The sequence below is a fragment of the Rutilus rutilus genome (assembly GCF_951802725.1).
Source record: "Rutilus rutilus genome assembly, chromosome: 1".
NCBI lineage: Eukaryota > Metazoa > Chordata > Actinopteri > Cypriniformes > Leuciscidae > Rutilus > Rutilus rutilus.
In genome coordinates, this window is record NC_140209.1 from 74,284,771 (window position 1) to 74,302,352 (window position 17,582).

At 35.5% G+C, this 17,582-nt stretch overlaps 1 protein-coding gene across 1 annotated transcript in view; it reads left to right on the forward strand.

Annotated features, from left to right (window-relative positions):
- Nucleotides 1–17,582, forward strand: part of LOC311305800 (uncharacterized protein) — a 1,224,369-nt gene that overhangs the window by 920,339 nt on the left and 286,448 nt on the right. Inside the window, exon 29 of the mRNA XM_084433678.1 lies at nt 13,692–13,865. Within this exon, the coding sequence (XP_084289804.1) occupies nt 13,692–13,865 (174 nt within the window). The remainder of the gene's footprint in view (nt 1–13,691; nt 13,866–17,582) is intronic.

A 17,582-nucleotide genomic window follows, 5' to 3' on the forward strand; every position in this document is an offset into this window, starting at 1 on the left:
AGTAAATGGTATGCGAAAAAGTAAAGTGTTGCTTTTATATTATTTGTAACAGAAAAGGCAAACAATCAGGCTAAAATACTTTCTCATTTACTGTCAACATTCAGCAAATGTGCATCTTTCTCATTTAAACAAATCTCTGAATATCTAATAAACATTTAATATCACAAACCTTGCAGATTTAATTGAATCCAGCTGTGATATCTTGTAAGGTGTGCATTTGTAGCCTGATAAACGTGTGACTGCGAGTGACGGTCGAGTGAAGTGAGTGAATGCGAAGAGAAGATCAGCTTCACAGTAGACGCGGTCGAAAAACTATAAATCCTTCATATTAAAATATGCTGTGCTATATCCAGTTGGCCACTGTGTCATATTCATATAGTTTTCACTGTGTGCTGTATGTAATATTAGCGTTACCTTGTCTTTATTTGCAAAAATATGATTACCAGTGCGCACGATATTACCAGATTACTGAGTGCCCTGTTACAGTGTTTGCTTCCTTTTTATTAACATATTCATATATTTTTAAACAATTACTTTATTTGTGAAAAATACTGTAATAGGATTGCAGATTCAAGAAGTTGCCATCTAAGCATGTTTATTTTAAAGATTTGTTTTCTAATTTATTTAAAATGTATAAAATATTGATTAAAATAAATATAAAGTATATAATAATAATATCGGCTTTACCTCGGCCATCCTGCTCTCTAAGATATCAGCATCGGCATCGGCCATCGGCCATCAAAAAAACAATATCGGTCGACCACTAATCGTCATCTATCTCACCTGTGTTCTGTTAATCAGTGTAATGTGTGTTTGTATTTAAGTTCCATTCTGTTCAGTCAGTCCTTGTCCGATTTCCGTCGTATTTAGTGTGTGTGAACCTTCTGCCCGTCTTCTATGTACCTGTATTATTTATATTGTGAGCAAAAGTTTGCATTGGAACTTTAGATTCTCCTTCGTCTTCTTCTGCCTGCACCACACCATGACAGTCCCTCTGTATCTCCTAGTAATTAGACATTTTAAATGCTTATTTTTATCAGTAATTCTGTAGTTTAATGTAATAATAATGTAATGTAATATGTAGATTGAGAGATTTACAAATAAACATTTTTCAAAAGCCTGTTGTATAATATGTGATGTACACATTTAAAGTTGTTTTTTCTACAAAAAAAGTTTTTTCAATGTTTTTTTTTATTTATTTAGTAAATATTAAGTAAAATAAACTATAAATAATTTCAATAATTGTTATGGATGCTTTTTTACTATCTTTAAATTAATGATATATCACCCATTGATCACCCTGCTCTCTAATATATCGGCATCAGTCGTTGGTTAAACTTAATCTTGAAATAATACAAATACAATTTCTTAGGTTCTTAGGTTAGGGGTGGGCGATATGGCAAAAAATATCATATCACGATTTTTTTTCAGGAAAATCACGATTCACGATTTTATCACGATTCTTTTTATGTTGGTTTTACTATTTTGTGACTTAGCATTACAGCCAATCTAATGTCACTATTTTAAAAACAAAGCCTTAGGTAACAAAATATAAAAATATTTGTCATTATTTTCTTTGTTATTAAATATTAAGATCAAAGATACACATTACACATACACAACTTAATATACAAATTAAATAGGCTAAACAGTGCTTTATATTTTCAGCTACAGTAGGTGTATTTAACAGTAGCATTGAAGAAAGTAATTAAATGAACAAATATGAAAATAAAACAAAACAGACTTCACTGTATAAATTATACATTGATACTTATTAAAGCTACTATTAAAGTTATCAGTCAAGGGCAGTGAGTGATTTTCTCTTTGCATTGTGTTGTTTTATTAACATTAAAGGGATAGTTCTCCTAAAAATTCAAATTATCATAATTTGTTGTTTTAAACTCGAATAAGTTTCTTTCTTCTGTTGAAAATAAAAGTTATTTGGAAGAATGTGGGTAACCAAACAGTTGATGTACCCCAGTGACTTCCATAGTATATTTTTCTCCTATGGAAGTCAATGGGGACCAGCTACTGTTTGGATAGCCACATTCTTCAAAATATTAATATTAGAAAAATATTAGAAAATATTAGAAGGAAATTAATACAGATTTGGAAAAACATTAGAGTGCGTAAATGATGAGATCATTTTTATTTTTGGGTGAACTATCCCTTTAAGGATAAGCGGCAGCGTGTTTACTATTACTACTGTCTCTTTAAGAGTTACACGTATACACGCATTTGACAAGCAGATTTTCTCTCAATTTTCTCAAGTTTGCTTTCCTTTAGACATAACCGACTTTGTTTATGTAAACCTTGTGTGTATTTAACAGTATAAGCACAATAAGACTCGAAAGATAACTTAGTCCAGTATCCAGGCGCTGGTAGACAGGCTTTTAGTGCATGTGAGCTTCACATGTACGCGGTGAGAAAAGCACACGTTAGAACAGCGCATCAGCATGCGAATTAAATGTTTAACCAACAAGGCATTAAAACACATGCAACTTGTGAACTTTTGTGAACTGCAGTGTCCCGTTCCGCTGCTTTAAAATTTTATGTGAATATACGTCGCGTTGTTCAGTACGTTGGGACAGAGGCGCCAGAACAGATATAATGCACGATTCTACGATATTTCTTCAAAAGCAGATCGGGAGACATTTTAATCGTCCACGATCAAAAATCGTCATATCGCACACCCCTATCTTAGGTTTAAGTAATCTTAGCTTTACTTAAATCATTAAAGATTTTATAACAAAAAGACATGTACATGTGAATGAAGGCATTTTTAGAATTATAGTGAAAGGCCTTTAACTTGCCGTTAAACTGTGAACTGTCTCATCTAATAGTGTCAGTGCAATCATAATATTGTTGAATTTTAAGTGTCCCCAACTAAGCAAGCCAGAGGCAACAATGGCAAGAACCCAAACTCCATCAGGTGACAGAAATAGAGAAGAAATCCTATAGCTATAAATCTTAACGCAAATATTTTTTTCAAACATGCTTAATTTTATCTAGGAAATTTGTCACTGAATAAAAAATGCTAATGTACTGGAAATAGTATTTTTTTTTGTAGATGAATGCTGTTTGAATGCATTGTATGCTGTTTATGTAAAAAAATAATAATAATGGAAAATGTATTTAATATTTGTTTATAGAAAATGTATTGTATGTGTGCCATCTAATTCTGTGTTGTGATTTATTGTAGGTTAAATGATTGTAACTTAACAGAAAAAAGCTGTTCAGCTCTGGCTGCAGTTCTTGGATCAGATACCAATCTGAAAGAGCTGAACATGAACAATAATAATCTGCAGGATTCAGGAGTGAAGCTGCTCTGCACTGGACTGAAGAATTGTAAATTGGAGATACTGAGGTAAGTTGAGCCACATGAGTCACATGACTAAAGTAAGGTGCAATGACTGATGGGATGATCCCAGAGGCTAAAAGTTATAAATAAAAGTTGCATTTCTTTGTTTAATATAAGTAAGTTTGTCTTTGTTCTATTGTTGTTGTGTTTTTCATTCAAAATAATAATGAGCCACAAACTAAGCAGTCCAAAGATCTTTTATTTATTTGTTACAACGTGGGTATAGCATATCATCCTTCTTATCAATTTTGTTAATAAAAGTCCAATGTTTAATATAAGTGAATTTTTGAAATCAAGTCAATAAGACTCAATATACGAAGAAATCCTATAGCTAATCCTAATCTTAGTCTTCATTGTACTATTTTATTATTGATGTATTTTCATTAATACTAATGAACCACAAACTAAGCATTTGTTTTAAATTTAGGGGAAAACACTAAGACCTTCATTTATCAGTGTTACAATGGGGGTATACTATGCCATCTGTCCTATTTGTTTTGTTGATAAAAGTTTGATGTTCAATATAAGCGAGGTTGTCATTGTGCCATTTTACTGTTGTGTTTTTTTTCAGTGAGTAATACTGAAGTGACATTAAGCGTTCATTTTGTGCTACATTCATTTGGTGCTGCACTGTAATGCAAATAATTGCGAGATTATAATATTTAATGGATAATGTATTTTCCATATATGTATATTCTGCTTCTTATAAGTTAACACTTAAATTGGGCTGTTTTTGTTTATAGTAATTTATAATTTAGTGATTTAATCGTTATTTGCATACCTAGTGTTGAGTCAGAATTCAGATGATTCTGTTAGAGCTGGTAAATCTGCCACAGAAAGGAGGGTGAGATCTAGTAGAAATCACTTATCTTAAGATTGTATATAACAGGATTAATGTATTTTAGTGCTTTTGAGGGAGCTGTGTATCTTTGATTCTGCTTTCAGCTTTGCAGCTAGTCTCGACTAAACACTTCCTGTAGTTTATGAGTGTTTTACACCACTATTAAGGTATTTTGGTCCGTTTGTCTCACTCAGTGGCTTAAAAAGTGGGTATGCGCTATATGCGGCGCATAGGGGCGCAGCACCATGCGATAGTAAAATAAATAAATAATTACAATTCTTTTTTTGGTATTTTCTATATGTAGCTGCTGTTGTGCATTTCTAAATCATTTCCGCATTTCCTCAATGTTATATAACATTTTAGAGGACTAACAGGCTAGAGTAGGCGCCCTCATAAGATTCCATCATAGAATTTTGACATTGAAGATATCGCAAGCGTAATATTGCGAGGGGCGACGTGAGCACTGAGCGAGCAGGTACGAGTAGTGAATTGTCGTTGAAAAAGATGGATAAAGCAAAAAAACTGTCGGGCTAAAGATAGAAAAAGAAAGAGGGAAAGTGAGATGGCATGTCAAGGGATACCAAAAGCAGCTAAATAAGTGGATGGTGAAAGGCAACAGGTAGGATTTAAAGTAGGGCTGAACGATATTCTGTTTTAACATCAACATTGCGATGTGCGCATGAGCGATAGTCACATCGCCGGAACATGCGATGTGAAGGGTAGTAGCACCCATGGTGTATTAAGAGAACGGTAGCACCAGGGTAGCACACAGTAAACACAAGTTTGTTGTATGTCTTGTTGCTGGAGTGACGTGCACGTTCCGCGTGCCTGCACAGTGATTGATTCGCTGTGCCGCTGCTCACTGCTCACAGCCAACATTCACATCTTAACAGATGTTTGTTTGTTCATTAGGCTATAATTCCTCAAAATAAGTCAAAAAATTCTTATTCTCTCTCTCTCTCTCTCTCTCTCTCTCTCTCTCTCTCTCTCTCTCTCTCTCTCTCTCTCTCTCTCTCTCTCTCTCTCTCTCTCTCTCTCTCTCTCTCTCCCTCTCTCTCCCTCTCTCTCTCTCTCCCTCTCTCTCGCTATGTTTTCGGTGCTGATGCAGTGACGCGTTCATGTAAACGGCACCTAAAAGCTGTCACAAAGAACCAGCAAAAGTAATTATCATGAGTATGTAAAATATTGCAATGAGACATTTTAATTGTCTATTAATAAACAAGTGTTTTCTGTGTCGGCTGCAAAGATGAAGTTGACGATATTGACTCGCGATCTTCGCAGTAGTGAACGCGCCGGAGAGAAATGCACATTTCATACGGATTACATAGTTTTATGTTGTTTTGAATGGTTCTGTTGAAAAGTAGAGATTTCTGTAGATAATAGATATATTTCTATTTTTTTTTAAGGTGTGTGAGGCGAGTAGGCTACCTTATACGCTGAGTTTCGGTTCATGGATGATAGCTTAAGCTCCAGTTCAGGCGCTGGCGCCTCCGTGTCGTGATTATCTATTGTCTGCTATATTTACTTTTTATTTATTAAATGTAGGAAATTGGATAATGAAACACTGATTAAAATTAAGATACAATTAATACAAAACAAAATTCGCTTTAAAGAAAGGCTTTGTGCTTTCTGTTTGAGGTCTCTGTGAAAGTTTTAAAGCAGTCTTATAGCCTGGATTGATGGCTTGCAATATCACAATATATATCATTGGGAAAAAAATATCGCAATGTAATTTTTTCCCAATATCGTGCAGCCCTAATTTAAAGTGTGATGTCTGTGCTTGGAGGCTTTTAAATGTTCATGTTAACAGACATTAGCGCTCTAAATTCTCTGAAGTGTGGCTGAAAAAGCCAAGTAAAACTTTAAATAACCATTGAATCAAATTAAAATTGTATTTTTATCTGTGAAATAAGCATGTAACCAGTTTCAACTCCATCACTCAAAGAATTGTTAAATTGTTCGCCAAATTTGTTGCTTCATACCCCTCTGACACTGGGTAGTTGCGCCCCTGGTCTCACTCATCCTTGCAAAGCTGCTTCAGCTCAGTGACATTTGTAGGCTTTCCAACATGAGCTGTGCTTCAAGTCCTTCCACAGCATTTTAATGGAATTGAAGTCTGGACTTTATTGGGCCATTCCCAAACTTTAATTTTCTAATTTTCCGACCATTTTCAGATCATAGACTTTCAGAGTTGTACAGTTTTAGTTAATTGCAATCTTGAAAGGGATGTTGATGTCTAACATATTAAAGTTCACTGAGCCTTTTGTTTGCCTCCATATTCAATTGTCATTTTTTGCAACTGACTTTCAATACATTTGTATGAAGAATAAAATTAAATTCAGTTTAAGGATTTATATTGTTCAGGTTTAACTGATTAATCAGCTGAATGTTTTCCTCTCTGTTCTAGACTCTCTAACTGCAGTGTGACAGAAGAAGTTTATAAAGCTCTGGCTTCAGCTCTGAGATCAAACCCTTCACACCTGATAGAGCTGGATCTCACAGGAAATGATCCTGGACAATCAGGAGTGAAGGAGCTCAGTGATTTACTGCAGGATCCAGACTGTCAACTGAAGACACTGAGGTGAGACGGGATCAAATAATTAACTAAATTAGCTATATGCAGGCTAAATATTTATAACTAATATATTATTTTAGTTATATAATAAGCTGTACAATTTGTTGCATCAAAATGATCAAGATCAGATCAGATGCTGCAGGTTCTGTCATGATGATGATAACCGTCAACACAGTTTAGTTGTGATATGAGCTACAGGTCAAATAGACATTATGGGTCAAGTATATGTGTGCTGACATTCAGGAGTATACCTTAATAATTAACAATAATAGTTTTCCATCAAGCCCAGATTCACTGCATCTCTCTGCACCAGGTCTATGAGTTTCCAGATGTTCACAAACATGCAGTTTCACAAGCCAGTTTTCTCTGTGCTGACGTTTCTCACTCCTCCTGCTTTAAAGACAGAAAGATCTTAATTTCACACTCTGTATTCATACTGAAAATCATGATCTAGTGAGCTTTTGCCCTTCTGCTCTGTGAGACCTTTCTGTTCTTATGCTTATGTTTGCTTTAGGACTGAGTGTTGCTCTAGTTTCTTTTAAATATATATTTATTTGTGTATTTAAATGTTTAAAGAAAAATTTGATATCTAAATAACTAATTTAAGCTTGTCTTTAAAACAATAATTACGTTTTTTATCGTATCAATCATTTTTTGTAATGCAGTGGACATTTAGTTGATACCTGAATTGCCTCTTCTGCAGGTTTGTGAGTCCTGCTGCTGAGGAAGCCTGTCAGTATGTGAATAGAGTTGTGGGTATAAACCCGTTACTCCAGAGAGAGCTGAATCTGAGTGAACATGAACTAGGAGACACACGAGTGAATCAGATCGCTGCTCTACTGCAGGATAAACACTGTCAACTCAACACACTGACGTGAGTATTGCTCATTTATTTATTATATTACTTTTAAGCATTTTTTCCCTCAATCACACAGAGCCAGAACAATTTAAAGTAATAAAATTAAAGTCAATTAAACTATTAAGCTGCAACCCCACTTTTGAAAAATCCCCAGAATGTCACATGATTATGGCACTTTTTCATGCGTTCCATATATGGACTAAAGCTGCGTCTGAAATCGCGTACTATGGGAGTAGGTACTACATTTAAATTAGAACATACTTCGCAACCGTTAAAAAAGTACGCTCTATATAGTATGAATACGGGTTATATGAATGGAGTCAGGACGTACTGGTATTACGGTTGGTATTGTCACGTAACATGCGCGGTCACATCAGCGCGAAAAGTTAAAGAGCCCATTCCACTAACTGCACCAACTTAGAGCAATATTTTTAGTTCTTCTTTCCGCTTTCGTCTGCGTTTTTACGTCGTTCGTGCTCACAATTCAGAGGAGTCGTCGGTCAGCTGCTCGCAGATCACGCCTTTGTCGAGAGCTTTTGTGTAATTTCTTAAATAAGTTAAATATCATTTAGCCAATACATTTTACCTCAGAAAAAAAAAAAACACACACACACACACAAACCTGTGAACAATGACAGATGTTGATTTTTGGTAAGGAAAAAATGATGTATTTGCTTGTGATATTACCACCAATGAATAAACATGAATGAATCAATAGTATGTGTGTGTGTGTATCTCTGTTGATTCATTCATGGATGGCAATATCACAAGCAGTGTGTGTGTGTGTGTGTGTGTGTGTGTGTGTGTGTGTGTGTGTGTGTATATATATATATACATGTAGGGTAACACACTGAGGTCAGATACAATACACACATATACACACACACATTCATATATATGTGTATACATGAAGACTTCAGATGCAAAAGAAAAAAAATTCTTCAAAAATGAGCATTTTTATCAAGCTTGTATATTTAGGTTCAGTAATTTCACTTTAATGACAGTTAATAGGTCCTTTTAATTGCCATTAAAGTGAAATAACTGAACATAAACATACAAGCTTGATAAAAATGATCAAACTTGAAGAAAATTTCAGATGGCACTTAGAGGCTTTTACATCTTAAGTATTCATATATGTGTGTGTGTGTGTATATATATACACACACACACACACACACACACACACACATAAGAAATGGATCATATACATATAATACATACATGCATATTATATTTATAAATAAGCCAACACAGAAAACAAAAAAACTATAAACACGTTTACAGATTGTGAGCCCTACAACCTACTGCGCCAATTCTTCATCTATATTTTAAAGATGGAGCTGACCTCCGCCCCGACCTCCGACTTTCACGGTAGTCCATCCAGTCACTGATTGCGACCATGGGTGGAAAAAAAGCACATCGAGGTGCTGGTGTTCTAGCTACATATCACATATTTGAGCTTAATTTTTTACAAATTATTTACTTTAAATTTGGGTAGGAAAAATTCAAGTGGAAATCCAAAAATTACTATCTTGTACACATGCTTTTAAAGAAACAGATTTTGAGTTATTTTAAAGTGATGCCCTACAAATGAGATTGTTAGTAAGAAAGTCCCTTTAGATCTTTTAGAAACCTGTGAAGGTTCCCTTACTGAAGCTGCTGACGTTCATTTTCTTCCCTCAAGACGACGTTTTAAAACTTTTGCTTTTGGTGGTGCTTTAAGCTCTATTATACTACTTTGTGCCAAAGTTTTGTGATTTTGTTTTAAGCTTTGTATTCTGTATCCATTTAAAAGTTAAATAATATACGAAAATAAAGCAAATACATTTTAAAGGTGTCTGGAGTGTGTGGGTATTTCTCTATAGTGCGGCACTCATATTTTTCAGATATACCTGCAATTTGCTTGTTTCAAAAACCATCTGGAATCTGCCACAAAATAAGTGCACACACAATACCCTTTAAAAATATTAATTACTCAGTTCCACATATTAAACACTTTACAACTGACAATCTAACTACTGTAAATCCCTGGGAATTAAGTGTTTTGTAATGAAACTTGCTAAAACAGCATGACAAAATGAACTTACTAACAAATAAATGGAAAGAGAGTGTGTAACATTTGTTTTCTTTATTATTATTTTTTTTTTTTAGCAATTATTTCTAAAAGCTGAATGAATCTTTCCTCTCTCTGGCCTCCTGTTCTCGTCTCTCCTCATGCTCTCGTCGCTCTTTCTTTTCTTTCCTCTCTTTCATTAGCCACTCTCCACTCTAAAAGAACACAGGTGTGTTCATCAGCCCCCTGCAAAATCAGCACAGAATTTAACATTAGTGATGAACCATGGTCAATCTATATTATTATATTAATATTAATGTTACATGGACAAGTTGAGGTACACTTGATAACAGTAGCTTGCTACGTAGCCAACACATATTACATATCAACACTGGTAAAGGAGAAATAAAATCGCTGTAAAATAAAATATAAAAGTTTTGTAACTATCATTTAACTGAGAAACAACGTCGATGTTTAAATAAAACAGTGTTAACTAGCTGACAGGCATTAGCTCGTTCTGTTCGGTAATAATGATAAAATTGTCAATTTTGCAGCCAATTCACAAAATTGTACCCTCGATTTACATTATTTAAACTTTTAACAAGTCAGTCATTTACTTATATGATGTTAAACAAATACAATTTAACCACAAAGAAACAATAAGTGTTTTGTAAAGTATTTACACTTGAAAACAGCCACGTCTCCATTTTCTGCCATTTTCGAATATAACGATGACAACTCCTCTCCCGTGGCATCATGGGATAGTAAAGTGTCCATCATATGCGCACTTCAGAATCTGGCCGGAAGTAGTAGGTCATCCGGGTACTTTTCGCCTACTGTTTTTCGAATTCTATGATTTCGGACATACCACTCTGCTCGCGTACTGTTTTTCGCATACTATATAGTAGGGAAGTATTTGATTTCGGGCGCAGCTTAAATGTGCATAGGGCGCCCTCAGGCTGCTGGTATGGATTGAAAACACAGTACATCAGAGTATCCAGCGCTCATAATGATTACATCGACGCATTTGGGTATAAATTCAATAAATATTATTCCTGTCTATAGAAATCTATGATAATGAGAATCTATCAATATTTCTCCAAATCTGCACATTTTTGAGCTAAAAGCCCTGAGGGACGTTGTTTTGTCAAGAGTTGTCATGACGACAGCACAGGAGTTTTTTTTCTGAATGGGAGCGGCTGACGCTCATAATTCATATTAAAGGTATCGGCGCTGTAAGATATTTGTATTTGTAGTGATTCGTCAATTTAGCTCAAAGGAATTATTCATTAATTTATAGGGAATTCGAAAGAGTCACTTATTACAACCGAGCAAATGACTCGTTCGCGGTTCATTTGAACTGGCTGTAACTATCAACTCTGCAACGGATATAAATATCCGAACTATAGTGAAACACTATAGTTAGCAAGGTAACTTAGATCAGAAGTTTAAGACATTAAATTCGTAAGCACATAACACAAGTAATACTTCTCTTTAAAATACAAACAAGACTTTATTGATTATTCTAACACATAAAACTAATATCTAACACAAACACACGCACACACATTCATACGAGTTGCAGAAAGAAAGAGAGTGAGGAAAGATTAAGTTTTAAGAGTGAGTTTAAGAGTGAGATGATGAAATCCCAAGTTTCTATATGCACTTATAAGACATGACCTGGAACGAACCATCAAGCATTAATTTAACCCTTCTATCCTTTCTTAGAGAGGTTATTACATTTATATCAATACACCAGTTCAGCTTAAAAGTCTGGAGGCAGTACTTGCTTGTCTTTGCTTTGGGGATTCCCTTTGTCTGCATAACAGGGGTTTCCAGAGTTCGTTGGCTGGTCTCCTCGTGCCTGGGTCTGGGGCGGCCAATCACGTGGTGTGCTGGCGGATGGATTGAGAGTCTTTGTCTGAAGCTGGTTTTGTCGAATCGTGGAATGAAACTTTGCCGCAAAACTTAACTTAGAACCGAGGCTCACAACGAAAAAGAAAGGAAACTAAGAAAAGAAAGGAAATTGAGACGAGAGTAGATGATGGCTTGAATGAAGTTGTTTAACCCATGTTCTTCTGATCTTGATTTGGGTTCTTTCGTCTGCACGTTTACATGGTTACTAGTCTGTCTGGTCTCTTCTCCCTTCGCGCACTTTTCTAACCTTGTTGAGAACTCTTCTAAACTTTGTTCGGGTATAAGATTTTAAACTCACATGTTTGTCCGGCCTCCTGGATCAGTTCTGACCAATTAGACACTGTCTTTATTTAGGAGGTGGCGTTCTCTTCACTTCTTATCATAAATCAAGCTTATCTGTGCTCTCCTTACTCTCTAAGCTCTAGCAGAGGGGACAGAGGCCACAGTTTAGCCATTATTACTATTATAAGAATACGAAACATTTTACACAGATTTCAATCAAGCCATCTTTTGAATTAAGAACATACGATCATGCTGACAGCTGGCAGCTTCTGCTGTTATCTTGATCGGGCACTGAGCTGTGCCATCTCTGAGCCAATGATTCTTTTCCAAGCTATCTCACACTGACAAGTTCTTCCTTTAGTTGGGCTCATAAAAGTTCTTAGGTAGACTGTCTGGAGCCTTCTTTTATGGTTCTGGATTGGTGATTTGGGGTCTGGAATGTTGGGTTCTGTGTGGAATTATGTTTGAACAAATCACCCTGAAGATTCATTTGTGTTTTGGTTCGCACTCAATCCTACAACGCATTTTTTCATTTCATAACTCCTGACACAAATTAAGACATAACTGTCACTATAAGTTTCTCAGAATACAATAGTGGTCAAATACTGAAACTTGAGTCTTATATCTTTTTAATGATGTATAGTTTGTCAAGGTAATACCATTAAATCTGATAGTAACTTTGAACTATAAAAAAAAAAAAACGCTTCAGTGTGCCGGCGCACTGGCAAAGGTTAACAGGTTAATAACACAAAATTAAAAAGGTGATATCAAGCTTTAAATATTTGATTAAGACAGACAGTTTGATCATGGGTCAATAATTATATCAGTTTCTGTAGAGGCAGAACAATTTTTTTTTTTTCTGACATCAGGATCAGAACTGTTCATAACTGCTTTCAATTTAATCTTTGTATTTCACAAATATCTAATTTTGATGTAGCATATACTGTAACTTATAAAAACCGAATAAGTGCATTTTAAAAGTCTGTGAAAGTCTTTGATCAGTATCTGCCTGTAATAAGATCCACTGAAGGTAAGTTGACTGAACGCTAGTGATGGGCACTTTCGACACACACTTCATGAAGCTGTGAAACCTTTACGAATCTTTTGTTTCGGATCAGTGGTTCGGAGTGTGTGTCAAACTGCCAAAGTCACATGATTTCAGTAAACGAGGCTTTGTTACGTCATAACTGTTTCAAAACGTTTAAAAATGTCAATGGTTCACCACTGGGGGGCGATGATCTCTGTGAACCCATGAATCATGCAGATTCACTGAGATTGAACAAGTGTCTGTGGGTTTTACCTGATCACTGATCAGTTTTATAGTTCACAGGGGATTTACTAATGTTAACAGAAAACTTTTGTATTTAAAAATGTATTAGTAAATGTTTAAACTTAAGGTTATTAAATGCTGTATAGTATTGTCCATCATGGGTTCATGTTAACTAATGTAGTTAATGTTAACAAATGAAACCTTACTGTAAAGTTTTAGCAAGTAGACAATGTGTCTGAAAACAACCGACATAAACACATTTGACCCAGTGAGCAAACCAAGGGTGACATTGACACCTTAAACCTTAAAGATGAAATGAAATGAATGTGTAAACTAACATAAATAGATCAACGCTTTCAACCTTTGTATTGTTACAATGTTGGTAGTATATTTAAATGAACAATGTGTAGTCTTTCTCCATGTTACCTTTACCTTGATATCCCTGTTTATTTGTCAGCAGAAGTCTGCTGGATGAAGATGAACACGTTAGTTGATCATCATAGATCTGAGTCATTTTCTCTTTCTGTCTTCAGTCTGTATAGATGCAGTATTACAGAGGAACAGAGTCTCATCCTGACTTCAGCTCTAAAATCAAACCCGTCACACCTGAGAGCGCTGGACCTGAGTGGGAATAAACTAGGAGACTCTGGAGTGAAGCACTTATGTGCCGTACTGAAGGATTCACACTGTAAACTGGAGAGATTGAGGTGAGTCACATTCACATACAAGAATCAAAATGCTTAAAATCACTTCAACAGTTTAAACTAAAACACTTTAACACTGTATTTGTGCAAACTGAGTATTTTGTGATCTGGTGCGATCTCAAGCATTGCCTACTATTCCTGCCAAACTTCCATAGTTGCAGTTAGTGTTACTACAGTAAATCCATGGTGAATAATGCTAATCTGTGGACACTGGATAGTTCATTCATGGCACAATGTTTCTTCCTGGCTTCCACGCGCTGTTTGATCCGTTAATAACAGAGAAATGTGAGTGTTTCTCACTAGATCTCGCAGCGATGTTATTACTTCAGTGGCGAATTCAAATGATTTACTTACTGGATCGCTTAGTGCTGTGTAGTAACAGTGTCGCATGATAACGATCGGCTCGCGCTGCTTTGGTCCAAACTGATAAACAACGGTCCGTCAACCACACAATAACGAGTAGCTCAGTTTCGTTCCGCTTACATTACGTTTTCCATTTGATGTCGGACAATTGTCTCTTACATTATGAGCGCGCTTGCCACGCGCGACCCGCCTACATTTGAAATAACGAAATTTTGGTCGGCAGGAAAAATGGTCCAACGAACCGTTCGCTTTGAAAATGCGTACCGAACACCGAACCGAATCCACGCTAAAATATTAAGGTGAAAGTCATCATAGCTTGCATAGACCCAGCTCCCTACCCAACTTTGAGAATAGATTAACGGCGATATTTTTTTTATCGCCCGATAATTGTCTCACGTTAACGCAGCACTTTAACGCCGATAACGGCCCACCACTGATATATATATATATATATATATATATATATATATATAATGCTAATTCAATAGACCACATAAAATATATAAAATAAAGATATGCAACAGGCACGTTTAAACGACAAACAATAAAATCAGAACCAGTATTCTGTTAAGTTCATGGTTCCAGTGGCAGTAATGCATGCACGGCTTTTCAAAATGTCACAGAGTCACATATAATTAAGTGTTTTGGCACACCACGACGAGTGGCAAACTCTTTGTTTTGTTTTGCAAACTCAGATAGCCTGTGGGGGGTTTGGAGAAGGCAGTTGCTTTATCGTGGGGGTGCAGGACAAGAGGTGTTAATGTTCCGTCTTTCATATGGAGAGTGTCGGATAGCCAGCCTGATGAGCAGGCAAAGGCTAAATTCTTTTAAGGATAAATCTCAAAATCTCCAAAAGTCCATATGTAGCCCCTATATCTTATTAAATTATAAATATTGTAGTTTTATTGATTGTATTTAAAGGTTTCCCACACACAATTTCAGTTTAGCAGATACAGAGCTCTTTAATTTGCGATCAACCTCGTTTTATTGTAGCCTAAGGTAAATTCAGCAAGGCATGCTGTATCTTTGAAGCAACAAAAGCTGTTTGTTACAGTTTTTTCTTTCGTGATTTGTGTGGATGACACGCAGTGGCATATGTAAGGGATAATCCACGGCTAGCCATGCATTAAAGGATTTTAATGCACGACGTAGAGGCGAAGAACCACCCGACGCGAAGCGGAGGGTGGTTGCCTCTACGAAGTGCATTAAAATTCTTTAATGCATGGCTAGCCGTGGATTATCCCGCTTATACCTTGGTTATTTGCCAAATTAAAAATAAGTTAAAGCTGTAACTGATGTTTACAGTGTAATTTTTTAACAGACGTGTAAAAATGACGGTTATTTCTTAAGTTAAGGCTCGTCAGTTCTTGCACTCCGTCCGCTTTAAATAAAGTAGAGCCATCGGATTGCTTTTATTTGAATGAATTCACATTTATTTAAATTCATTATTAAAAGAGAGAGACAGAGAACTGAAGAAGGAACAGAGAGAGAGAGAGAGATGCGTGCGCGAGTTACCTGTGTGTGTCGATCTCTTCTTTAAAGTCTAGCAGCTACAGTCCCCTCATTGCTTAAGCATATAGCTAACTTAATGATTCTTTAATGGATTTATTACAATTATTTATGAATGACAGGCAACACTGATACAAATTAAACGATATTCAAAAAATAATCCATTTAGCCTACCTAAACGTTTTCATGCGTCTCTCACTCTGCTTGCAAGTGTATCTGTGTTACTATGGTTACCAATGTAGCGGATTAATTTCGAACTGTAATCAAACTGACTGGAACTACCTGTGCATTAAACAGTTTTACTGCACACCTTCCAGCCAATCAGAATCGAGTATTTAAACAGCCCATGGTATAAACAGTATTATCAGCTGTATGGTGTGTTTTTACCCAGAAGTGTTTTTTCGAGAAAGACCCGGCGCGCGCAGTGGGAGACAAAAGAAACGTACTAAAAAAAGATCCAGCGCGAGAGAGAGGCAAAGAAAAACGCCTGTTAAATAAACAATACCTTGAAATGTGCGATGGGTTTTCAAACTTAATTTTATTTTTCTTTTGCATTTTCATTGTTTATTTTTTAATTGAAAGCAATAAGGGAGCGCGGGGCACAACCTAACGCTGGGCTAGTTGTAACACGCTTGTTTTAAATACTTCCGCACATGCTTGGATGACGAAACTTTGTGTATTTACTAGTTGCCATATCAACACTATATAGAGAAAAAAAAAATCCGCCAAAATTATTTTTTTTTGGAAGATATCCATAGACATTTATTAAACCATAGCAAAAGTAAATTACTTACTTAAGTTAATTTTTCATCTCTATTTTTTGTGTTTATTTAAAATAAGACAAATCTGATATTATTTTAATCTCCAAGATGTTATTTAACAGTTCAGATAGTTATTTAATGCTTTGCTAACTAGCAGAAGACACTAGCAGGGTTTAAATCCCAGATGAGCAGGCGGGGGCATGTTGTCACACTGCGTAACAATGTGCCCCTATTAGAAATATGCTATTATATTCTATACTTTTATTTATTCTATTGAGAAAACGTGAGAAAAAGGTAAATAAAGACTGAGAGTCAATATTCAGAAATTACTAATTATTTATTTGTTTTGAACTATGTTGTATAGCTGTGTTTTCATGTGTTCGTAGTCAAAACTCAAAAATGAGTTTATATTTAAATGGCCATTATTTTATATGAAAAAAGTTTTTTAATTGTATTTTATTTAGAAAATATTTTAGTTTGTTTTGTATATTTTTTTTTTATTAGATCAGATAACATTTTAAGCTGTCATATGTCATGTTACAATGTGCCCCTCACATGTTACAATGTACCCCACCTATGGGGCATGTTGTCACATTTCACTTCCATTCTTTCGGGGTATATCAAGAAAAAAGTATATACTGTATTAATAAAACAAAAACACATAATTGTACTAGACATGTGGGAAATTAATGTGGGAAAAAATAAATACTCTGAACCATAAGTAGATTTACACAAACTGAGAAAGTCAAAAAGCGTTACTTTGTGCCCGCTCTCCCCTACTGTTTTGAAAGTATTTTTCTGATTTGTTCGATCTGTTTTGAAAAATGTCTTCCGTTGCTTTGGCCGGGTATCACTGTCAGTCATCTCAATTTCGTGAATGATTCACACAAAAAAAAAAGCAGATTAAAGACGAGCTTCATCATCTTCCTTCATCAGATGTGTCGTCTTTGCAGAGGCTCAACTGGAATGTAGCAAATTTATGTTGTAATGTACAATTGATAATTGTCAACGAAAGGTACATCTGATAAAATATTTTTACGTTTTCACCCGCGAGCGTTCTCGTGTAAACAGGCAGGGCCTTATAAAA